At 37.0% G+C, this 26,745-nt stretch overlaps 2 protein-coding genes across 2 annotated transcripts; both read left to right on the top strand.

Annotated features, from left to right (window-relative positions):
• The first annotated feature begins 21,353 nt into the window (after nt 1-21,353).
• Nucleotides 21,354-23,539, top strand: LOC102782317 (uncharacterized). The gene is made up of 7 exons (XM_087842375.1): nt 21,354-21,888; nt 22,231-22,371; nt 22,492-22,619; nt 22,736-22,872; nt 22,978-23,071; nt 23,213-23,312; nt 23,430-23,539. The coding sequence occupies exons 1-7, from the start codon at nt 21,807-21,809 to the stop codon at nt 23,537-23,539; spliced, it is 792 nt and encodes a 263-aa protein (XP_087698501.1). The 5' UTR covers nt 21,354-21,806.
• Nucleotides 23,540-23,597: 58 nt separating this feature from the next.
• Nucleotides 23,598-25,712, top strand: LOC148102362 (uncharacterized). Its single transcript, XM_087842425.1, has 4 exons — nt 23,598-23,678; nt 23,769-23,955; nt 24,116-24,243; nt 24,330-25,712. Exons 2-4 carry the CDS (start codon nt 23,790-23,792, stop codon nt 24,645-24,647), a joined length of 612 nt encoding a protein of 203 aa, XP_087698551.1. The 5' UTR covers nt 23,598-23,678; nt 23,769-23,789; the 3' UTR covers nt 24,648-25,712.
• Nucleotides 25,713-26,745: the final 1,033 nt, after the last annotated feature.

Genomic DNA, 26,745 nt, shown 5'->3' on the forward strand with positions numbered 1-26,745 from the left:
GAAAATCTTAGCTCAAACAGCTTCAAAACCTGTTTGCCCAGCACGGGGATCTTGAACTGTATAAGATAACGCCTTAAATATGTGTGTATGCTTCTTCTATCAAGACTTACAGCTATTTATATGAAGTTGTACAAAAACGCTTTATTTCGTCAAGACAGTGCGTTTCCTACGATTACATGCATTTGAATGGGGAACTCGTCCGAAACAAAGTATAGGTTTTCATTATGTGAATAACTTGAAAATCTTAGCTCAAACAGCTTCAAAACCTGTTTGCCCAGCACGGGGATCTTGAACTGTATAAGATAACGCCTTAAATATGTGTGTATGCTTCTTCTATCAAGACTTACAGCTATTTATATGAAGTTGTACAAAAACGCTTTATTTCGTCAAGACAGTGCGTTTCCTACGATTACATGCATTTGAATGGGGAACTCGCCCGAAACAAAGTATAGGTTTTCATTATGTGAATAACTTGAAAATCTTAGCTCAAACAGCTTCAAAACCTGTTTGTCCAGCACGGGGATCTTGAACTGTATAAGATAACGCCTTAAATATGTGTGTATGCTTCTTCTATCAAGACTTACAGCTATTTATATGAAGTTGTACAAAAACGCTTTATTTCGTCAAGACAGTGCGTTTCCTACGATTACATGCATTTGAATGGGGAACTCGCCCGAAACAAAGTATAGGTTTTCATTATGTGAATAACTTGAAAATCTTAGCTCAAACAGCTTCAAAACCTGTTTGTCCAGCACGGGGATCTTGAACTGTATAAGATAACGCCTTAAATATGTGTGTCTGAGTCGTCTATCAAAACTTACAGCTATTTATATGAAGTTGTACAAAAACGCTTTATTTCGTCAAGACAGTGCGTTTCCTACGATTACATGCATTTGAATGGGGAACTCGCCCGAAACAAAGTATAGGTTTTCATTATGTGAATAACTTGAAAATCTTAGCTCAAACAGCTTCAAAACCTGTTTGCCCAGCACGGGGATCTTGAACTGTATAAGATAACGCCTTAAATATGTGTGTATGCTTCTTCTATCAAGACTTACAGCTATTTATATGAAGTTGTACAAAAACGCTTTATTTCGTCAAGACAGTGCGTTTCCTACGATTACATGCATTTGAATGGGGAACTCGCCCGAAACAAAGTATAGGTTTTTATTATGTGAATAACTTGAAAATCTTAGCTCAAACAGCTTCAAAACCTGTTTGCCCAGCACGGGGATCTTGAACTGTATAAGAAAACGCCTTAAATATGTGTGTATGCTTCTTCTATCAAGACTTACAGCTATTTATATGAAGTTGTACAAAAACGCTTTATTTCGTCAAGACAGTGCGTTTCCTGCGATTACATGCATTTGAATGGGGAACTCGCCCGAAACAAAGTATAGGTTTTCATTATGTGAATAACTTGAAAATCTTAGCTCAAACAGCTTCAAAACCTGTTTGCCCAGCACGGGGATCTTGAACTGTATAAGAAAACGCCTTAAATATGTGTGTATGCTTCTTCTATCAAGACTTACAGCTATTTATATGAAGTTGTACAAAAACGCTTTATTTCGTCAAGACAGTGCGTTTCCTACGATTACATGCATTTGAATGGGGAACTCGCCCGAAACAAAGTATAGGTTTTTATTATGTGAATAACTTGAAAATCTTAGCTCAAACAGCTTCAAAACCTGTTTGCCCAGCACGGGGATCTTGAACTGTATAAGATAACGCCTTAAATATGTGTGTATGCTTCTTCTATCAAGACTTACAGCTATTTATATGAAGTTGTACAAAAACGCTTTATTTCGTCAAGACAGTGCGTTTCCTGCGATTACATGCATTTGAATGGGGAACTCGCCCGAAACAAAGTATAGGTTTTCATTATGTGAATAACTTGAAAATCTTAGCTCAAACAGCTTCAAAACCTGTTTGCCCAGCACGGGGATCTTGAACTGTATAAGAAAACGCCTTAAATATGTGTGTATGCTTCTTCTATCAAGACTTACAGCTATTTATATGAAGTTGTACAAAAACGCTTTATTTCGTCAAGACAGTGCGTTTCCTACGATTACATGCATTTGAATGGGGAACTCGCCCGAAACAAAGTATAGGTTTTCATTATGTGAATAACTTGAAAATCTTAGCTCAAACAGCTTCAAAACCTGTTTGCCCAGCACGGGGATCTTGAACTGTATAAGATAACGCCTTAAATATGTGTGTCTGAGTCGTCTATCAAAACTTACAGCTAATTTATATGAAGTTGTACAAAAACGCTTTATTTCGTCAAGACAGTGCGTTTCCTACGATTACATGCATTTGAATGGGGAACTCGCCCGAAACAAAGTATAGGTTTTCATTATGTGAATAACTTGAAAATCTTAGCTCAAACAGCTTCAAAACCTGTTTGCCCAGCACGGGGATCTTGAACTGTATAAGATAACGCCTTAAATATGTGTGTCTGAGTCGTCTATCAAGACTTACAGCTATTTATATGAAGTTGTACAAAAACGCTTTATTTCGTCAAGACAGTGCGTTTCCTACGATTATATGCATTTGAATGGGGAACTCGCCCGAAACAAAGTATAGGTTTTCATTATGTGAATAACTTGAAAATCTTAGCTCAAACAGCTTCAAAACCTGTTTGCCCAGCACGGGGATCTTGAACTGTATAAGATAACGCCTTAAATATGTGTGTCTGAGTCGTCTATCAAGACTTACAGCTATTTATATGAAGTTGTACAAAAACGCTTTATTTCGTCAAGACAGTGCGTTTCCTACGATTACATGCATTTGAATGGGGAACTCGCCCGAAACAAAGTATAGGTTTTCATTATGTGAATAACTTGAAAATCTTAGCTCAAACAGCTTCAAAACCTGTTTGCCCAGCACGGGGATCTTGAACTGTATAAGATAACGCCTTAAATATGTGTGTCTGAGTCGTCTATCAAGACTTACAGCTATTTATATGAAGTTGTACAAAAACGCTTTATTTCGTCAAGACAGTGCGTTTCCTACGATTACATGCATTTGAATGGGGAACTCACCCGAAACAAAGTATAGGTTTTCATTATGTGAATAACTTGAAAATCTTAGCTCAAACAGCTTCAAAACCTGTTTGCCCAGCACGGGGATCTTGAACTGTATAAGATAACGCCTTAAATATGTGTGTATGCTTCTTCTATCAAGACTTACAGCTATTTATATGAAGTTGTACAAAAACGCTTTATTTCGTCAAGACAGTGCGTTTCCTACGATTACATGCATTTGAATGGGGAACTCGCCCGAATCAAAGTATAGGTTTTCATTATGTGAATAACTTGAAAATCTTAGCTCAAACAGCTTCAAAACCTGTTTGCCCAGCACGGGGATCTTGAACTGTATAAGATAACGCCTTAAATATGTGTGTATGCTTCTTCTATCAAGACTTACAGCTATTTATATGAAGTTGTACAAAAACGCTTTATTTCGTCAAGACAGTGCGTTTCCTACGATTACATGCATTTGAATGGGGAACTCGCCCGAAACAAAGTATAGGTTTTCATTATGTGAATAACTTGAAAATCTTAGCTCAAACAGCTTCAAAACCTGTTTGTCCAGCACGGGGATCTTGAACTGTATAAGATAACGCCTTAAATATGTGTGTATGCTTCTTCTATCAAGACTTACAGCTATTTATATGAAGTTGTACAAAAACGCTTTATTTCGTCAAGACAGTGCGTTTCCTACGATTACATGCATTTGAATGGGGAACTCGCCCGAAACAAAGTATAGGTTTTCATTATGTGAATAACTTGAAAATCTTAGCTCAAACAGCTTCAAAACCTGTTTGTCCAGCACGGGGATCTTGAACTGTATAAGATAACGCCTTAAATATCTGTGTCTGAGTCGTCTATCAAAACTTACAGCTATTTATATGAAGTTGTACAAAAACGCTTTATTTCGTCAAGACAGTGCGTTTCCTACGATTACATGCATTTGAATGGGGAACTCGCCCGAAACAAAGTATAGGTTTTCATTATGTGAATAACTTGAAAATCTTAGCTCAAACAGCTTCAAAACCTGTTTGCCCAGCACGGGGATCTTGAACTGTATAAGATAACGCCTTAAATATGTGTGTATGCTTCTTCTATCAAGACTTACAGCTATTTATATGAAGTTGTACAAAAACGCTTTATTTCGTCAAGACAGTGCGTTTCCTACGATTACATGCATTTGAATGGGGAACTCGCCCGAAACAAAGTATAGGTTTTCATTATGTGAATAACTTGAAAATCTTAGCTCAAACAGCTTCAAAACCTGTTTGCCCAGCACGGGGATCTTGAACTGTATAAGATAACGCCTTAAATATGTGTGTATGCTTCTTCTATCAAGACTTACAGCTATTTATATGAAGTTGTACAAAAACGCTTTATTTCGTCAAGACAGTGCGTTTCCTACGATTACATGCATTTGAATGGGGAACTCGCCCGAAACAAAGTATAGGTTTTTATTATGTGAATAACTTGAAAATCTTAGCTCAAACAGCTTCAAAACCTGTTTGCCCAGCACGGGGATCTTGAACTGTATAAGAAAACGACTTAAATATGTGTGTATGCTTCTTCTATCAAGACTTACAGCTATTTATATGAAGTTGTACAAAAACGCTTTATTTCGTCAAGACAGTGCGTTTCCTACGATTACATGCATTTGAATGGGGAACTCGCCCGAAACAAAGTATAGGTTTTCATTATGTGAATAACTTGAAAATCTTAGCTCAAACAGCTTCAAAACCTGTTTGCCCAGCACAGGGATCTTGAACTGTATAAGAAAACGCCTTAAATATGTGTGTATGCTTCTTCTATCAAGACTTACAGCTATTTATATGAAGTTGTACAAAAACGCTTTATTTCGTCAAGACAGTGCGTTTCCTACGATTACATGCATTTGAATGGGGAACTCGCCCGAAACAAAGTATAGGTTTTCATTATGTGAATAACTTGAAAATCTAAGCTCAAACAGCTTCAAAACCTGTTTGCCCAGCACGGGGATCTTGAACTGTATAAGATAACGCCTTAAATATGTGTGTCTGAGTCGTCTATCAAAACTTACAGCTAATTTATATGAAGTTGTACAAAAACGCTTTATTTCGTCAAGACAGTGCGTTTCCTACGATTACATGCATTTGAATGGGGAACTCGCCCGAAACAAAGTATAGGTTTTCATTATGTGAATAACTTTAAAATCTTAGCTCAAACAGCTTCAAAACCTGTTTGCCCAGCACGGGGATCTTGAACTGTATAAGATAACGCCTTAAATATGTGTGTATGCTTCTTCTATCAAGACTTACAGCTATTTATATGAAGTTGTACAAAAACGCTTTATTTCGTCAAGACAGTGCGTTTCCTACGATTACATGCATTTGAATGGGGAACTCGCCCGAAACAAAGTATAGGTTTTCATTATGTGAATAACTTGAAAATCTTAGCTCAAACAGCTTCAAAACCTGTTTGTCCAGCACGGGGATCTTGAACTGTATAAGATAACGCCTTAAATATGTGTGTATGCTTCTTCTATCAAGACTTACAGCTATTTATATGAAGTTGTACAAAAACGCTTTATTTCGTCAAGACAGTGCGTTTCCTACGATTACATGCATTTGAATGGGGAACTCGTCCGAAACAAAGTATAGGTTTTCATTATGTGAATAACTTGAAAATCTTAGCTCAAACAGCTTCAAAACCTGTTTGCCCAGCACGGGGATCTTGAACTGTATAAGATAACGCCTTAAATATGTGTGTATGCTTCTTCTATCAAGACTTACAGCTATTTATATGAAGTTGTACAAAAACGCTTTATTTCGTCAAGACAGTGCGTTTCCTACGATTACATGCATTTGAATGGGGAACTCGCCCGAAACAAAGTATAGGTTTTCATTATGTGAATAACTTGAAAATCTTAGCTCAAACAGCTTCAAAACCTGTTTGCCCAGCACGGGGATCTTGAACTGTATAAGATAACGCCTTAAATATGTGTGTATGCTTCTTCTATCAAGACTTACAGCTATTTATATGAAGTTGTACAAAAACGCTTTATTTCGTCAAGACAGTGCGTTTCCTACGATTACATGCATTTGAATGGGGAACTCGCCCGAAACAAAGTATAGGTTTTTATTATGTGAATAAGTTGAAAATCTTAGCTCAAACAGCTTCAAAACCTGTTTGCCCAGCACGGGGATCTTGAACTGTATAAGAAAACGACTTAAATATGTGTGTATGCTTCTTCTATCAAGACTTACAGCTATTTATATGAAGTTGTACAAAAACGCTTTATTTCGTCAAGACAGTGCGTTTCCTACGATTACATGCATTTGAATGGGGAACTCGCCCGAAACAAAGTATAGGTTTTCATTATGTGAATAACTTGAAAATCTTAGCTCAAACAGCTTCAAAACCTGTTTGCCCAGCACAGGGATCTTGAACTGTATAAGAAAACGCCTTAAATATGTGTGTATGCTTCTTCTATCAAGACTTACAGCTATTTATATGAAGTTGTACAAAAACGCTTTATTTCGTCAAGACAGTGCGTTTCCTACGATTACATGCATTTGAATGGGGAACTCGCCCGAAACAAAGTATAGGTTTTCATTATGTGAATAACTTGAAAATCTTAGCTCAAACAGCTTCAAAACCTGTTTGCCCAGCACGGGGATCTTGAACTGTATAAGATAACGCCTTAAATATGTGTGTCTGAGTCGTCTATCAAAACTTACAGCTAATTTATATGAAGTTGTACAAAAACGCTTTATTTCGTCAAGACAGTGCGTTTCCTACGATTACATGCATTTGAATGGGGAACTCGCCCGAAACAAAGTATAGGTTTTCATTATGTGAATAACTTTAAAATCTTAGCTCAAACAGCTTCAAAACCTGTTTGCCCAGCACGGGGATCTTGAACTGTATAAGATAACGCCTTAAATATGTGTGTATGCTTCTTCTATCAAGACTTACAGCTATTTATATGAAGTTGTACAAAAACGCTTTATTTCGTCAAGACAGTGCGTTTCCTACGATTACATGCATTTGAATGGGGAACTCGCCCGAAACAAAGTATAGGTTTTCATTATGTGAATAACTTGAAAATCTTAGCTCAAACAGCTTCAAAACCTGTTTGTCCAGCACGGGGATCTTGAACTGTATAAGATAACGCCTTAAATATGTGTGTATGCTTCTTCTATCAAGACTTACAGCTATTTATATGAAGTTGTACAAAAACGCTTTATTTCGTCAAGACAGTGCGTTTCCTACGATTACATGCATTTGAATGGGGAACTCGTCCGAAACAAAGTATAGGTTTTCATTATGTGAATAACTTGAAAATCTTAGCTCAAACAGCTTCAAAACCTGTTTGCCCAGCACGGGGATCTTGAACTGTATAAGATAACGCCTTAAATATGTGTGTATGCTTCTTCTATCAAGACTTACAGCTATTTATATGAAGTTGTACAAAAACGCTTTATTTCGTCAAGACAGTGCGTTTCCTACGATTACATGCATTTGAATGGGGAACTCGCCCGAAACAAAGTATAGGTTTTCATTATGTGAATAACTTGAAAATCTTAGCTCAAACAGCTTCAAAACCTGTTTGCCCAGCACGGGGATCTTGAACTGTATAAGATAACGCCTTAAATATGTGTGTCTGAGTCGTCTATCAAGACTTACAGCTATTTATATGAAGTTGTACAAAAACGCTTTATTTCGTCAAGACAGTGCGTTTCCTATGATTACATGCATTTGAATGGGGAACTCGCCCGAAACAAAGTATAGGTTTTTATTATGTGAATAACTTGAAAATCTTAGCTCAAACAGCTTCAAAACCTGTTTGCCCAGCACGGGGATCTTGAACTGTATAAGAAAACGCCTTAAATATGTGTGTATGCTTCTTCTATCAAGACTTACAGCTATTTATATGAAGTTGTACAAAAACGCTTTATTTCGTCAAGACAGTGCGTTTCCTGCGATTACATGCATTTGAATGGGGAACTCGCCCGAAACAAAGTATAGGTTTTCATTATGTGAATAACTTGAAAATCTTAGCTCAAACAGCTTCAAAACCTGTTTGCCCAGCACGGGGATCTTGAACTGTATAAGAAAACGCCTTAAATATGTGTGTATGCTTCTTCTATCAAGACTTACAGCTATTTATATGAAGTTGTACAAAAACGCTTTATTTCGTCAAGACAGTGCGTTTCCTACGATTACATGCATTTGAATGGGGAACTCGCCCGAAACAAAGTATAGGTTTTCATTATGTGAATAACTTGAAAATCTTAGCTCAAACAGCTTCAAAACCTGTTTGCCCAGCACGGGGATCTTGAACTGTATAAGATAACGCCTTAAATATGTGTGTCTGAGTCGTCTATCAAAACTTACAGCTAATTTATATGAAGTTGTACAAAAACGCTTTATTTCGTCAAGACAGTGCGTTTCCTACGATTACATGCATTTGAATGGGGAACTCGCCCGAAACAAAGTATAGGTTTTCATTATGTGAATAACTTGAAAATCGTAGCTCAAACAGCTTCAAAACCTGTTTGTCCAGCACGGGGATCTTGAACTGTATAAGATAACGCCTTAAATATGTGTGTATGCTTCTTCTATCAAGACTCACAGCTATTTATATGAAGTTGTACAAAAACGCTTTATTTCGTCAAGACAGTGCGTTTCCTACGATTACATGCATTTGAATGGGGAACTCGCCCGAAACAAAGTATAGGTTTTCATTATGTGAATAACTTGAAAATCTTAGCTCAAACAGCTTCAAAACCTGTTTGCCCAGCACGGGGATCTTGAACTGTATAAGATAACGCCTTAAATATGTGTGTATGCTTCTTCTATCAAGACTTACAGCTATTTATATGAAGTTGTACAAAAACGCTTTATTTCGTCAAGACAGTGCGTTTCCTACGATTACATGCATTTGAAAGGGGAACTCGCCCGAAACAAAGTATAGGTTTTCATTATGTGAATAACTTGAAAATCTTAGCTCAAACAGCTTCAAAACCTGTTTGCCCAGCACGGGGATCTTGAACTGTATAAGATAACGCCTTAAATATGTGTGTATGCTTCTTCTATCAAGACTTACAGCTATTTATATGAAGTTGTACAAAAACGCTTTATTTCGTCAAGACAGTGCGTTTCCTACGATTACATGCATTTGAATGGGGAACTCGCCCGAAACAAAGTATAGGTTTTCATTATGTGAATAACTTGAAAATCTTAGCTCAAACAGCTTCAAAACCTGTTTGCCCAGCACGGGGATCTTGAACTGTATAAGATAACGCCTTAAATATGTGTGTATGCTTCTTCTATCAAGACTTACAGCTATTTATATGAAGTTGTACAAAAACGCTTTATTTCGTCAAGACAGTGCGTTTCCTACGATTACATGCATTTGAATGGGGAACTCGCCCGAAACAAAGTATAGGTTTTCATTATGTGAATAACTTGAAAATCTTAGCTCAAACAGCTTCAAAACCTGTTTGTCCAGCACGGGGATCTTGAACTGTATAAGATAACGCCTTAAATATGTGTGTCTGAGTCGTCTATCAAAACTTACAGCTAATTTATATGAAGTTGTACAAAAACGCTTTATTTCGTCAAGACAGTGCGTTTCCTACTATTACATGCATTTGAATGGGGAACTCGCCCGAAACAAAGTATAGGTTTTCATTATGTGAATAACTTTAAAATCTTAGCTCAAACAGCTTCAAAACCTGTTTGCCCAGCACGGGGATCTTGAACTGTATAAGATAACGCCTTAAATATGTGTGTATGCTTCTTCTATCAAGACTTACAGCTATTTATATGAAGTTGTACAAAAACGCTTTATTTCGTCAAGACAGTGCGTTTCCTACGATTACATGCATTTGAATGGGGAACTCGCCCGAATCAAAGTATAGGTTTTCATTATGTGAATAACTTGAAAATCTTAGCTCAAACAGCTTCAAAACCTGTTTGCCCAGCACGGGGATCTTGAACTGTATAAGATAACGCCTTAAATATGTGTGTATGCTTCTTCTATCAAGACTTACAGCTATTTATATGAAGTTGTACAAAAACGCTTTATTTCGTCAAGACAGTGCGTTTCCTACGATTACATGCATTTGAATGGGGAACTCGCCCGAAACAAAGTATAGGTTTTCATTATGTGAATAACTTGAAAATCTTAGCTCAAACAGCTTCAAAACCTGTTTGTCCAGCACGGGGATCTTGAACTGTATAAGATAACGCCTTAAATATGTGTGTATGCTTCTTCTATCAAGACTTACAGCTATTTATATGAAGTTGTACAAAAACGCTTTATTTCGTCAAGACAGTGCGTTTCCTACGATTACATGCATTTGAATGGGGAACTCGCCCGAAACAAAGTATAGGTTTTCATTATGTGAATAACTTGAAAATCTTAGCTCAAACAGCTTCAAAACCTGTTTGTCCAGCACGGGGATCTTGAACTGTATAAGATAACACCTTAAATATCTGTGTCTGAGTCGTCTATCAAAACTTACAGCTATTTATATGAAGTTGTACAAAAACGCTTTATTTCGTCAAGACAGTGCGTTTCCTACGATTACATGCATTTGAATGGGGAACTCGCCCGAAACAAAGTATAGGTTTTCATTATGTGAATAACTTGAAAATCTTAGCTCAAACAGCTTCAAAACCTGTTTGCCCAGCACGGGGATCTTGAACTGTATAAGATAACGCCTTAAATATGTGTGTATGCTTCTTCTATCAAGACTTACAGCTATTTATATGAAGTTGTACAAAAACGCTTTATTTCGTCAAGACAGTGCGTTTCCTACGATTACATGCATTTGAATGGGGAACTCGCCCGAAACAAAGTATAGGTTTTCATTATGTGAATAACTTGAAAATCTTAGCTCAAACAGCTTCAAAACCTGTTTGCCCAGCACGGGGATCTTGAACTGTATAAGATAACGCCTTAAATATGTGTGTATGCTTCTTCTATCAAGACTTACAGCTATTTATATGAAGTTGTACAAAAACGCTTTATTTCGTCAAGACAGTGCGTTTCCTACGATTACATGCATTTGAATGGGGAACTCGCCCGAAACAAAGTATAGGTTTTTATTATGTGAATAACTTGAAAATCTTAGCTCAAACAGCTTCAAAACCTGTTTGCCCAGCACGGGGATCTTGAACTGTATAAGAAAACGACTTAAATATGTGTGTATGCTTCTTCTATCAAGACTTACAGCTATTTATATGAAGTTGTACAAAAACGCTTTATTTCGTCAAGACAGTGCGTTTCCTACGATTACATGCATTTGAATGGGGAACTCGCCCGAAACAAAGTATAGGTTTTCATTATGTGAATAACTTGAAAATCTTAGCTCAAACAGCTTCAAAACCTGTTTGCCCAGCACAGGGATCTTGAACTGTATAAGAAAACGCCTTAAATATGTGTGTATGCTTCTTCTATCAAGACTTACAGCTATTTATATGAAGTTGTACAAAACGCTTTATTTCGTCAAGACAGTGCGTTTCCTACGATTACATGCATTTGAATGGGGAACTCGCCCGAAACAAAGTATAGGTTTTCATTATGTGAATAACTTGAAAATCTTAGCTCAAACAGCTTCAAAACCTGTTTGCCCAGCACGGGGATCTTGAACTGTATAAGATAACGCCTTAAATATGTGTGTCTGAGTCGTCTATCAAAACTTACAGCTAATTTATATGAAGTTGTACAAAAACGCTTTATTTCGTCAAGACAGTGCGTTTCCTACGATTACATGCATTTGAATGGGGAACTCGCCCGAAACAAAGTATAGGTTTTCATTATGTGAATAACTTGAAAATCTTAGCTCAAACAGCTTCAAAACCTGTTTGCCCAGCACGGGGATCTTGAACTGTATAAGATAACGCCTTAAATATGTGTGTATGCTTCTTCTATCAAGACTTACAGCTATTTATATGAAGTTGTACAAAAACGCTTTATTTCGTCAAGACAGTGCGTTTCCTACGATTACATGCATTTGAATGGGGAACTCGCCCGAAACAAAGTATAGGTTTTCATTATGTGAATAACTTGAAAATCTTAGCTCAAACAGCTTCAAAACCTGTTTGTCCAGCACGGGGATCTTGAACTGTATAAGATAACGCCTTAAATATGTGTGTATGCTTCTTCTATCAAGACTTACAGCTATTTATATGAAGTTGTACAAAAACGCTTTATTTCGTCAAGACAGTGCGTTTCCTACGATTACATGCATTTGAATGGGGAACTCGTCCGAAACAAAGTATAGGTTTTCATTATGTGAATAACTTGAAAATCTTAGCTCAAACAGCTTCAAAACCTGTTTGCCCAGCACGGGGATCTTGAACTGTATAAGATAACGCCTTAAATATGTGTGTATGCTTCTTCTATCAAGACTTACAGCTATTTATATGAAGTTGTACAAAAACGCTTTATTTCGTCAAGACAGTGCGTTTCCTACGATTACATGCATTTGAATGGGGAACTCGCCCGAAACAAAGTATAGGTTTTCATTATGTGAATAACTTGAAAATCTTAGCTCAAACAGCTTCAAAACCTGTTTGCCCAGCACGGGGATCTTGAACTGTATAAGATAACGCCTTAAATATGTGTGTCTGAGTCGTCTATCAAGACTTACAGCTATTTATATGAAGTTGTACAAAAACGCTTTATTTCGTCAAGACAGTGCGTTTCCTACGATTACATGCATTTGAATGGGGAACTCGCCCGAAACAAAGTATAGGTTTTTATTATGTGAATAACTTGAAAATCTTAGCTCAAACAGCTTCAAAACCTGTTTGCCCAGCACGGGGATCTTGAACTGTATAAGATAACGCCTTAAATATGTGTGTATGCTTCTTCTATCAAGACTTACAGCTATTTATATGAAGTTGTACAAAAACGCTTTATTTCGTCAAGACAGTGCGTTTCCTACGATTACATGCATTTGAATGGGGAACTCGCCCGAAACAAAGTATAGGTTTTTATTATGTGAATAACTTGAAAATCTTAGCTCAAACAGCTTCAAAACCTGTTTGCCCAGCACGGGGATCTTGAACTGTATAAGAAAACGCCTTAAATATGTGTGTATGCTTCTTCTATCAAGACTTACAGCTATTTATATGAAGTTGTACAAAAACGCTTTATTTCGTCAAGACAGTGCGTTTCCTGCGATTACATGCATTTGAATGGGGAACTCGCCCGAAACAAAGTATAGGTTTTCATTATGTGAATAACTTGAAAATCTTAGCTCAAACAGCTTCAAAACCTGTTTGCCCAGCACGGGGATCTTGAACTGTATAAGAAAACGCCTTAAATATGTGTGTATGCTTCTTCTATCAAGACTTACAGCTATTTATATGAAGTTGTACAAAAACGCTTTATTTCGTCAAGACAGTGCGTTTCCTACGATTACATGCATTTGAATGGGGAACTCGCCCGAAACAAAGTATAGGTTTTCATTATGTGAATAACTTGAAAATCTTAGCTCAAACAGCTTCAAAACCTGTTTGCCCAGCACGGGGATCTTGAACTGTATAAGATAACGCCTTAAATATGTGTGTCTGAGTCGTCTATCAAAACTTACAGCTAATTTATATGAAGTTGTACAAAAACGCTTTATTTCGTCAAGACAGTGCGTTTCCTACGATTACATGCATTTGAATGGGGAACTCGCCCGAAACAAAGTATAGGTTTTCATTATGTGAATAACTTGAAAATCGTAGCTCAAACAGCTTCAAAACCTGTTTGTCCAGCACGGGGATCTTGAACTGTATAAGATAACGCCTTAAATATGTGTGTATGCTTCTTCTATCAAGACTCACAGCTATTTATATGAAGTTGTACAAAAACGCTTTATTTCGTCAAGACAGTGCGTTTCCTACGATTACATGCATTTGAATGGGGAACTCGCCCGAAACAAAGTATAGGTTTTCATTATGTGAATAACTTGAAAATCTTAGCTCAAACAGCTTCAAAACCTGTTTGCCCAGCACGGGGATCTTGAACTGTATAAGATAACGCCTTAAATATGTGTGTATGCTTCTTCTATCAAGACTTACAGCTATTTATATGAAGTTGTACAAAAACGCTTTATTTCGTCAAGACAGTGCGTTTCCTACGATTACATGCATTTGAAAGGGGAACTCGCCCGAAACAAAGTATAGGTTTTCATTATGTGAATAACTTGAAAATCTTAGCTCAAACAGCTTCAAAACCTGTTTGCCCAGCACGGGGATCTTGAACTGTATAAGATAACGCCTTAAATATGTGTGTATGCTTCTTCTATCAAGACTTACAGCTATTTATATGAAGTTGTACAAAAACGCTTTATTTCGTCAAGACAGTGCGTTTCCTACGATTACATGCATTTGAATGGGGAACTCGCCCGAAACAAAGTATAGGTTTTCATTATGTGAATAACTTGAAAATCTTAGCTCAAACAGCTTCAAAACCTGTTTGCCCAGCACGGGGATCTTGAACTGTATAAGATAACGCCTTAAATATGTGTGTATGCTTCTTCTATCAAGACTTACAGCTATTTATATGAAGTTGTACAAAAACGCTTTATTTCGTCAAGACAGTGCGTTTCCTACGATTACATGCATTTGAATGGGGAACTCGCCCGAAACAAAGTATAGGTTTTCATTATGTGAATAACTTGAAAATCTTAGCTCAAACAGCTTCAAAACCTGTTTGTCCAGCACGGGGATCTTGAACTGTATAAGATAACGCCTTAAATATGTGTGTCTGAGTCGTCTATCAAAACTTACAGCTAATTTATATGAAGTTGTACAAAAACGCTTTATTTCGTCAAGACAGTGCGTTTCCTACGATTACATGCATTTGAATGGGGAACTCGCCCGAAACAAAGTATAGGTTTTCATTATGTGAATAACTTTAAAATCTTAGCTCAAACAGCTTCAAAACCTGTTTGCCCAGCACGGGGATCTTGAACTGTATAAGATAACGCCTTAAATATGTGTGTATGCTTCTTCTATCAAGACTTACAGCTATTTATATGAAGTTGTACAAAAACGCTTTATTTCGTCAAGACAGTGCGTTTCCTACGATTACATGCATTTGAATGGGGAACTCGCCCGAAACAAAGTATAGGTTTTCATTATGTGAATAACTTGAAAATCTTAGCTCAAACAGCTTCAAAACCTGTTTGTCCAGCACGGGGATCTTGAACTGTATAAGATAACGCCTTAAATATGTGTGTATGCTTCTTCTATCAAGACTTACAGCTATTTATATGAAGTTGTACAAAAACGCTTTATTTCGTCAAGACAGTGCGTTTCCTACGATTACATGCATTTGAATGGGGAACTCGTCCGAAACAAAGTATAGGTTTTCATTATGTGAATAACTTGAAAATCTTAGCTCAAACAGCTTCAAAACCTGTTTGCCCAGCACGGGGATCTTGAACTGTATAAGATAACGCCTTAAATATGTGTGTATGCTTCTTCTATCAAGACTTACAGCTATTTATATGAAGTTGTACAAAAACGCTTTATTTCGTCAAGACAGTGCGTTTCCTACGATTACATGCATTTGAATGGGGAACTCGCCCGAAACAAAGTATAGGTTTTCATTATGTGAATAACTTGAAAATCTTAGCTCAAACAGCTTCAAAACCTGTTTGCCCAGCACGGGGATCTTGAACTGTATAAGATAACGCCTTAAATATGTGTGTCTGAGTCGTCTATCAAGACTTACAGCTATTTATATGAAGTTGTACAAAAACGCTTTATTTCGTCAAGACAGTGCGTTTCCTACGATTACATGCATTTGAATGGGGAACTCGCCCGAAACAAAGTATAGGTTTTTATTATGTGAATAACTTGAAAATCTTAGCTCAAACAGCTTCAAAACCTGTTTGCCCAGCACGGGGATCTTGAACTGTATAAGATAACGCCTTAAATATGTGTGTATGCTTCTTCTATCAAGACTTACAGCTATTTATATGAAGTTGTACAAAAACGCTTTATTTCGTCAAGACAGTGCGTTTCCTACGATTACATGCATTTGAATGGGGAACTCGCCCGAAACAAAGTATAGGTTTTTATTATGTGAATAACTTGAAAATCTTAGCTCAAACAGCTTCAAAACCTGTTTGCCCAGCACGGGGATCTTGAACTGTATAAGAAAACGCCTTAAATATGTGTGTATGCTTCTTCTATCAAGACTTACAGCTATTTATATGAAGTTGTACAAAAACGCTTTATTTCGTCAAGACAGTGCGTTTCCTGCGATTACATGCATTTGAATGGGGAACTCGCCCGAAACAAAGTATAGGTTTTCATTATGTGAATAACTTGAAAATCTTAGCTCAAACAGCTTCAAAACCTGTTTGCCCAGCACGGGGATCTTGAACTGTATAAGAAAACGCCTTAAATATGTGTGTATGCTTCTTCTATCAAGACTTACAGCTATTTATATGAAGTTGTACAAAAACGCTTTATTTCGTCAAGACAGTGCGTTTCCTACGATTACATGCATTTGAATGGGGAACTCGCCCGAAACAAAGTATAGGTTTTCATTATGTGAATAACTTTAAAATCTTAGCTCAAACAGCTTCAAAACCTGTTTGCCCAGCACGGGGATCTTGAACTGTATAAGATAACGCCTTAAATATGTGTGTATGCTTCTTCTATCAAGACTTACAGCTATTTATATGAAGTTGTACAAAAACGCTTTATTTCGTCAAGACAGTGCGTTTCCTACGATTACATGCATTTGAATGGGGAACTCGCCCGAAACAAAGTATAGGTTTTCATTATGTGAATAACTTGAAAATCTTAGCTCAAACAGCTTCAAAACCTGTTTGTCCAGCACGGGGATCTTGAACTGTATAAGATAACGCCTTAAATATGTGTGTATGCTTCTTCTATCAAGACTTACAGCTATTTATATGAAGTTGTACAAAAACGCTTTATTTCGTCAAGACAGTGCGTTTCCTACGATTACATGCATTTGAATGGGGAACTCGTCCGAAACAAAGTATAGGTTTTCATTATGTGAATAACTTGAAAATCTTAGCTCAAACAGCTTCAAAACCTGTTTGCCCAGCACGGGGATCTTGAACTGTATAAGATAACGCCTTAAATATGTGTGTATGCTTCTTCTATCAAGACTTACAGCTATTTATATGAAGTTGTACAAAAACGCTTTATTTCGTCAAGACAGTGCGTTTCCTACGATTACATGCATTTGAATGGGGAACTCGCCCGAAACAAAGTATAGGTTTTCATTATGTGAATAACTTGAAAATCTTAGCTCAAACAGCTTCAAAACCTGTTTGCCCAGCACGGGGATCTTGAACTGTATAAGATAACGCCTTAAATATGTGTGTCTGAGTCGTCTATCAAGACTTACAGCTATTTATATGAAGTTGTACAAAAACGCTTTATTTCGTCAAGACAGTGCGTTTCCTACGATTACATGCATTTGAATGGGGAACTCGCCCGAAACAAAGTATAGGTTTTTATTATGTGAATAACTTGAAAATCTTAGCTCAAACAGCTTCAAAACCTGTTTGCCCAGCACGGGGATCTTGAACTGTATAAGATAACGCCTTAAATATGTGTGTATGCTTCTTCTATCAAGACTTACAGCTATTTATATGAAGTTGTACAAAAACGCTTTATTTCGTCAAGACAGTGCGTTTCCTACGATTACATGCATTTGAATGGGGAACTCGCCCGAAACAAAGTATAGGTTTTTATTATGTGAATAACTTGAAAATCTTAGCTCAAACAGCTTCAAAACCTGTTTGCCCAGCACGGGGATCTTGAACTGTATAAGAAAACGCCTTAAATATGTGTGTATGCTTCTTCTATCAAGACTTACAGCTATTTATATGAAGTTGTACAAAAACGCTTTATTTCGTCAAGACAGTGCGTTTCCTGCGATTACATGCATTTGAATGGGGAACTCGCCCGAAACAAAGTATAGGTTTTCATTATGTGAATAACTTGAAAATCTTAGCTCAAACAGCTTCAAAACCTGTTTGCCCAGCACGGGGATCTTGAACTGTATAAGAAAACGCCTTAAATATGTGTGTATGCTTCTTCTATCAAGACTTACAGCTATTTATATGAAGTTGTACAAAAACGCTTTATTTCGTCAAGACAGTGCGTTTCCTACGATTACATGCATTTGAATGGGGAACTCGCCCGAAACAAAGTATAGGTTTTCATTATGTGAATAACTTGAAAATCTTAGCTCAAACAGCTTCAAAACCTGTTTGCCCAGCACGGGGATCTTGAACTGTATAAGATAACGCCTTAAATATGTGTGTCTGAGTCGTCTATCAAAACTTACAGCTAATTTATATGAAGTTGTACAAAAACGCTTTATTTCGTCAAGACAGTGCGTTTCCTACGATTACATGCATTTGAATGGGGAACTCGCCCGAAACAAAGTATAGGTTTTCATTATGTGAATAACTTGAAAATCGTAGCTCAAACAGCTTCAAAACCTGTTTGTCCAGCACGGGGATCTTGAACTGTATAAGATAACGCCTTAAATATGTGTGTATGCTTCTTCTATCAAGACTCACAGCTATTTATATGAAGTTGTACAAAAACGCTTTATTTCGTCAAGACAGTGCGTTTCCTACGATTACATGCATTTGAATGGGGAACTCGCCCGAAACAAAGTATAGGTTTTCATTATGTGAATAACTTGAAAATCTTAGCTCAAACAGCTTCAAAACCTGTTTGCCCAGCACGGGGATCTTGAACTGTATAAGATAACGCCTTAAATATGTGTGTATGCTTCTTCTATCAAGACTTACAGCTATTTATATGAAGTTGTACAAAAACGCTTTATTTCGTCAAGACAGTGCGTTTCCTACGATTACATGCATTTGAAAGGGGAACTCGCCCGAAACAAAGTATAGGTTTTCATTATGTGAATAACTTGAAAATCTTAGCTCAAACAGCTTCAAAACCTGTTTGCCCAGCACGGGGATCTTGAACTGTATAAGATAACGCCTTAAATATGTGTGTATGCTTCTTCTATCAAGACTTACAGCTATTTATATGAAGTTGTACAAAAACGCTTTATTTCGTCAAGACAGTGCGTTTCCTACGATTACATGCATTTGAATGGGGAACTCGCCCGAAACAAAGTATAGGTTTTCATTATGTGAATAACTTGAAAATCTTAGCTCAAACAGCTTCAAAACCTGTTTGCCCAGCACGGGGATCTTGAACTGTATAAGATAACGCCTTAAATATGTGTGTATGCTTCTTCTATCAAGACTTACAGCTATTTATATGAAGTTGTACAAAAACGCTTTATTTCGTCAAGACAGTGCGTTTCCTACGATTACATGCATTTGAATGGGGAACTCGCCCGAAACAAAGTATAGGTTTTCATTATGTGAATAACTTGAAAATCTTAGCTCAAACAGCTTCAAAACCTGTTTGTCCAGCACGGGGATCTTGAACTGTATAAGATAACGCCTTAAATATGTGTGTCTGAGTCGTCTATCAAAACTTACAGCTATTTATATGAAGTTGTACAAAAACGCTTTATTTCGTCAAGACAGTGCGTTTCCTACGATTACATGCATTTGAATGGGGAACTCGCCCGAAACAAAGTATAGGTTTTCATTATGTGAATAACTTGAAAATCTTAGCTCAAACAGCTTCAAACCCTGTTTGCCCAGCACGGGGATCTTGAACTGTATAAGATAACGCCTTAAATATGTGTGTCTGAGTCGTCTATCAAGACTTACAGCTATTTATATGAAGTTGTACAAAAACGCTTTATTTCGTCAAGACAGTGCGTTTCCTACGATTACATGCATTTGAATGGGGAACTCGCCCGAAACAAAGTATAGGTTTTCATTATGTGAATAACTTGAAAATCTTATCTCAAACAGCTTCAAAACCTGTTTGCCCAGCACGGGGATCTTGAACTGTATAAGATAACGCCTTAAATATGTGTGTATGCTTCTTCTATCAAGACTTACAGCTATTTATATGAAGTTGTACAAAAACGCTTTATTTCGTCAAGACAGTGCGTTTCCTACGATTACATGCATTTGAATGGGGAACTCGCCCGAAACAAAGTATAGGTTTTCATTATGTGAATAACTTGAAAATCTTAGCTCAAACAGCTTCAAAACCTGTTTGCCCAGCACGGGGATCTTGAACTGTATAAGATAACGCCTTAAATATGTGTGTCTGAGTCGTCTATCAAGACTTACAGCTATTTATATGAAGTTGTACAAAAACGCTTTATTTCGTCAAGACAGTGCGTTTCCTACGATTACATGCATTTGAAAGGGGAACTCGCCCGAAACAAAGTATAGGTTTTCATTATGTGAATAACTTGAAAATCTTAGCTCAAACAGCTTCAAAACCTGTTTGCCCAGCACGGGGATCTTGAACTGTATAAGATAACGCCTTAAATATGTGTGTATGCTTCTTCTATCAAGACTTACAGCTATTTATATGAAGTTGTACAAAAACGCTTTATTTCGTCAAGACAGTGCGTTTCCTACGATTACATGCATTTGAATGGGGAACTCGCCCGAAACAAAGTATAGGTTTTCATTATGTGAATAACTTGAAAATCTTAGCTCAAACAGCTTCAAAACCTGTTTGCCCAGCACGGGGATCTTGAACTGTATAAGATAACGCCTTAAATATGTGTGTATGCTTCTTCTATCAAGACATTTTTCAGGACGCCATTTTCTTCACATCAGTTGCAGGGTAAGTTGTTCATATTTACTTATTAAACCAACAATTCGACATTTTAAGCACAGGTAGCACGTTAAAATAAGGTTACATTCCTTTTGTCCATGTTTATTATATATTTCATTTTGCACCAGAAGCAAATGTGACACTGTCTGTATGCTAATGTAAGGTTGTTAATTAGCTAAAAAAAAGTTGACTGATATCAGTGTTGGACTGTAAGGCTTGTTATCAAAATTTATTTCAGTGTGTAGTGGTGATTGTGTTGTGTTCTAGCATGTTCGAAATTCCATTAAATTAAACCCTCCATGTGTTGGGATTTACATCTTAACATTAGCTAGCTAACTAGCATTTTGGCTAACCTCAGTGCGCGGGCAATTCGCTAGTTATCGTTAAATTTTAAATTACATAACCCAAGCATTAACTAATTAAAGGTTTACACTAAATGTTACATTTTTATTTTTTTGATACCTATGTACCAGATATAGAGGTCGTTTTCAGTAAGGTTATTATCTTATTTTAACTCGGCTGTCTTCAGCGATTTTACAGTTACAGGAGTACAACCAGCAGGTGTTATAAGCTTGATAAAGTATCCAAAATGTCCAGGATTCAGTTTTTAATGCTTGTTTTTAGTAGGTTGAATTTAAGATGACAGCGTTTGTATTTATTGTGAGTTGATGGTATTGACAAAAGTTACCCCGCTCCTTTTTCCATTTTGGTTACCAGACTGTTCAGTATGTTACCTAATGATGACAAAATACTGACTCCCTAGTGCTAAGTTAGATCAGACAAATGGTAAAAAGTAGTAGTAATTATTTTAGTTTTGTATTGAGGATTATATCTCTTGTAAATGAAATACTCATTTAGTAAAGGGCTAAAAACTACCGCCAAAGAGCTGAAACACCTTGTTACACTGACATAAAAGTAACATACAGTAAGAAATAACATTGCAAGGCTATTTTGCTGGTATTTATTGGACTTTTTTAATATTCACATTTTCTGTTTACTGTAGTTCAATGAAGAGCACTGACTATAAGTCTGTCTACAGGAAGCATGCTGCTTAAAGCAAAACTCGGAGGTGTGCAGAAATTTGTTAGAGTATCTGAGCCAAGCCTTAAGGAGTTTTTGATTGCCGGTAAGAAACCAACATTGTATAAAAAAGGTGTACAGGGAGCTTTAAGTTCTTCTTGTTATTTAGTCTCTTCAAACTGCATTTTATGATTAATTGAAAATGATCTGTGTTTTGGAAGCATCTTAGTTATGAATGTATATTTAGTGGGGAAAAAACTGCATAATGTGAGTGTCACCCATTTTAATCTACCACTTATCAAGCATGTTAGTGGCGCTTAATAATTTAGCTTTTATTTATCTGACTCACTTTTGAAGAAGTATCTTGAAATGATCTTCATTTTAAGCTACAAAACATTAGATGTCATGTAATCTTTTTGTTTACACAAAGTTGTGTGCTTGTTTCCAGCATTTGCAAAGTTTGGTGTGCCAGCCATAACAGAAGGAGTGAAAGTTTTTGATAGTTCAGGGACTGAGTTGGATGAGGATGTATTTGAGGATATAGTAACAGATCCCTCAACCGGAGTACTAACCATCAAATATGAAACAGGTTTGTTTGAGTGATGTGTGTTTCATTGGATGTCATTTTTGTGTGTGTCATTATTACATTGTTTATTCAAAGAGTGTATAAAATTAGTCTAAACTGATTTGTTTTGCTCCTATTCTTGAGGTCTGGAAACATCTGTTGCAGAAGTGTCTCCTGAGCGGTTCCAGTTATCATCAGATTCACAGGATACTGTCATCCTTTCAGACAGCCCTTTGAGGAAACGTCAGAAGCTGGATGCAGAAGCTAAGCAAGTAAGAGTTAACAGATTTCCACATTCTTCTAATAGTGTCTTTTTTGTTTGTAGTTTAAGTGTTCTGAACTGTAGTGGTTATATCAACATGTAGAATGTTTTTATTGTTTTTTTCAGTTGGTGGAATCCATTCTCACCAGCAAACCTGGTGGAGAATGTATAATAAATGAGTACAATCGGACCAAGTCCCTGGTGGATGAAACCAGAAGAAAAATGGTCAACATACTGGTAGCTGACATGACAGAAAAAAATGGGTAATTTATTTCTGGCCCTGTGATTTTTACTATCATTTTCAAATTATTTTAAATCTCTATTAATTCCAGGGAAGCTGACTAGTTCTTTTCCTTTTGATCTTGCAGTACATCACCATCACGGCAGGTGAAAGAAATGTATGCCAGAGGAATTGTAACCTTTTTCCCTTACCTCAGTGACCCATACTCAAAAAATGGCTATGTAAGTAGCTAACAGTAATAACTGATACAACTAAAATCAAAATTTTTAAATCCTGCCAAAATGTATGTCCTTATCAACTGTTCATGGTTACATAACTTACTGATAAATTAAACAAAATGTCTGTATATGTCCCTCTCCAAGGAACATTATTATGATGGCGAGAGTGGCACTGGGTACTTGGCCTGGAGGATTAAAACCATACAGAGATGCACTGCTAAAGAGAGGCGATTATCATCTGGAGGTAACATTTATAATTAAGTGGAAACATATAATACAGTTCCAAATTGTGGTACTGTATTAATAATGGTTATTAAATGTTATTATTAGTTTTGGTAAAGTTGTATTTCATATTGTCTAGCACCAGGAGATGGATCATCGGGTGAAGACCAGTGTGGTGGACCAACTGTCAGACGAGAGTTGCAGTTTGTTACAGAGAACGTGCTGAGTGTAAGGAAGCAATCTCTCTGATGAAACATTCAGCTGATGAAGACACAGTCAAGAAGAAGATGAAGTTGATATTTGTTTATCGACACAACATGGTCTTGACCCCCTGCTGTCAAGCAACATACTGTCTGTTTTTCCACGTTTCAAAGATATCAAAGGCTTGGTGAATATTTTTCATTACGTTGACAATGTAAACACATTTTATTTTTTGCAGATAGCAGATATAATTCTCTATTCTCTATCCCTGTTACAGATCGAACAGGATTTTGTACTGATGTTTGGTGAGGATGTATCAGGCAGGTTGCTGGAGAGGTGGCCAACAACATTCAAAAGAAAGATTATCCAACAAGGCAGAAAACTTCCTTCTACCAGTGACCTGGAAGAACTCTTGCTGGCAGCTGACTCTCCTGAGGATGCCACTGAAGTTAATGCTGACATTGGTGAGCTGTTATTTTTTAGCACATTTACAGCATATATAATGTTTGTCACAGAACAGCTGTCCTTTTGTATTTTGGGTCTACTCAAACATTTTGTCAATGCATTGAAATTTGTTATTGATGATGATGATTCAACTTTATTAAAAACAAATATTTTTTTCAGACTGGGACAGTGACCTCTCAGCGATTCTATTGCTATTACATCTGATTCCACCATCTGGTCAGGGTCGGAAGAGACCAGGAAAGGTGTCAGCTTCTCAAGCAGAAAGGCATCTTGTGGTCTTCAAGAAGGTTTGTTTCTTTTCTATTTTTATGGTATGAATTACCAGTTTAAGAAACACTTGATTCTTATTGCCTGTCTGTATTTGTCTTTTCAGACTGGAACAAATATCCAAGAGCATCTTGATGCCATCACTACCAGCACTCAACCCTACCTCCTGGCTGTTGGGGTGAAAAAGAATGACATCCACCAGTTCTTCATTATTCTTGACAAGAATGCCATACCATGCAAGTCTACCTCTTCACTTGGTGCTTTTGATGAACTGTTTAAAGCACATTTTGTGTTTGGCACATCTTACAACACCATGCTTCACAACATGTACACGTTCATCCAAACCACTGTGTACAATATAGATGTTGGCAAAGTCAAAGAAAGTCCCAGAGTTGCTGAAATAAGGGCAAGGTTGCTTCATTAGGGCTTGAAGGTTAATTCTCCATCATGAAGTGTTTTGTCTGTCAGGCTGAGTTTACTGGTTCAAACATGCTTGTTAGGCATTTACGGTTAGTCCATGGTTACTTACCTGGAAGAAATCTTCGCCTTAAATGTGCCCAGCGTGACTGTGGCTGTGTGTTTGGCACTTTTTCAGGTTTTAGAAAACATTTAAATACCAAACACCTTAACTATTTCGACCAACAGGCTGACACTGATGTTAATTTACAGCCTGATGTGGCAGTTAAAGAAGTTAGCACTACAGGGGAGGTGGTGTCAACTAATGTAGAAGAAACACCCACAACATCTGAAATGTTGAAAAGTTCAAATAAGAGCACTTTGGATATGTGTGCCTCTACTGTTGCACAGCTCAGGGCAGCTGGATTAAGCCAATCTACTGTGAATAGTTTTGTCTCCTCAATGGAGGAAGTGTTTTTTGAGATTCATACTCAGGCTAAAGATGCAGCTTTACAGAGCTTACCTTCACAGGACACTACAAGTAAAAAGAAATTAGAGCAGTCATTCAAAAACTTTGAAAATCCATTCACACTGTTAAATTCAGAAGCTAAACGAAATAGGCACTTTAAACAAAAATGGGCAACTGTTGAACCTGTTGAAATGGTGCTTGGCACAAGATTTGACAGTAGAAGAAACAAGATCACAGGGACTTTTGATCAAGTCATTGTAACTGATAGGTTTGCATATGTTCCTATTTTGGAAACACTGAAAACTATCTTTCAAAACCACCATGTTGTCGACATGTTCAAGTCAAGGAATATGTCCAGAGAAGGTGTGTATGCAGACTTAATCGATGCTGCCTATGTTAAAAGATGTCCCCTATTTTCTGCAGAAAAAGATGCCTTACAAATTCAACTGTTTTATGATGACTTTGAAACTGCAAATCCCCTGGGCTCTAAAAAGGGTGTACATAAATTGGGTGCAATATACTTTACACTAAGGAATTTTCCTCCAATCTTTAATTCGTTGTTGGTCAATATTCATTTGTGTGCTCTTTTTCATGCACAAGACTCAAAGCGTTATGGCTTTAATTCAATCCTTGAATATATAAATAGCTGTAAGTTTTGATAGAAGAAGCATACACACATATTTAAGGCGTTATCTTATACAGTTCAAGATCCCCGTGCTGGGCAAACAGGTTTTGAAGCTGTTTGAGCTAAGATTTTCAAGTTATTCACATAATGAAAACCTATACTTTGTTTCGGACGAGTTCCCCATTCAAATGCATGTAATCGTAGGAAACGCACTGTCTTGACGAAATAAAGCGTTTTTGTACAACTTCATATAAATAGCTGTAAGTCTTGATAGAAGAAGCATACACACATATTTAAGGCGTTATCTTATACAGTTCAAGATCCCCGTGCTGGGCAAACAGGTTTTGAAGCTGTTTGAGCTAAGATTTTCAAGTTATTCACATAATGAAAACCTATACTTTGTTTCGGGCGAGTTCCCCATTCAAATGCATGTAATCGTAGGAAACGCACTGTCTTGACGAAATAAAGCGTTTATGTACAACTGCATATAAATAGCTGTAAGTCTTGATAGAAGAAGCATACACACATATTTAAGGCGTTATCTTATACAGTTCAAGATCCCCGTGCTGGACAAACAGGTTTTGAAGCTGTTTGAGCTAAGATTTTCAAGTTATTCACATAATGAAAACCTATACTTTGTTTCGGACGAGTTCCCCATTCAAATGCATGTAATCGTAGGAAACGCACTGTCTTGACGAAATAAAGCGTTTTTGTACAACTTCATATAAATAGCTGTAAGTCTTGATAGAAGAAGCATACAGACATATTTAATGCGTTGTCTTATACAGTTCAAGATCCCCGTGCTGGGCAAACAGGTTTTGAAGCTGTTTGAGCTAAGATTTTCAAGTTATTCACATAATGAAAACCTATACTTTGTTTCGGGCGAGTTCCCCATTCAAATGCATGTAATCGTAGGAAACGCACTGTCTTGACGAAATAAAGCGTTTTTGTACAACTTCATATAAATAGCTGTAAGTCTTGATAGAAGAAGCATACACACATATTTAAGGCGTTATCTTATACAGTTCAAGA

Source organism: Neolamprologus brichardi, chromosome 6, assembly GCF_056152115.1.
Source record: "Neolamprologus brichardi isolate AB-2024 chromosome 6, ASM5615211v1, whole genome shotgun sequence".
Taxonomy (NCBI): domain Eukaryota; kingdom Metazoa; phylum Chordata; class Actinopteri; order Cichliformes; family Cichlidae; genus Neolamprologus; species Neolamprologus brichardi.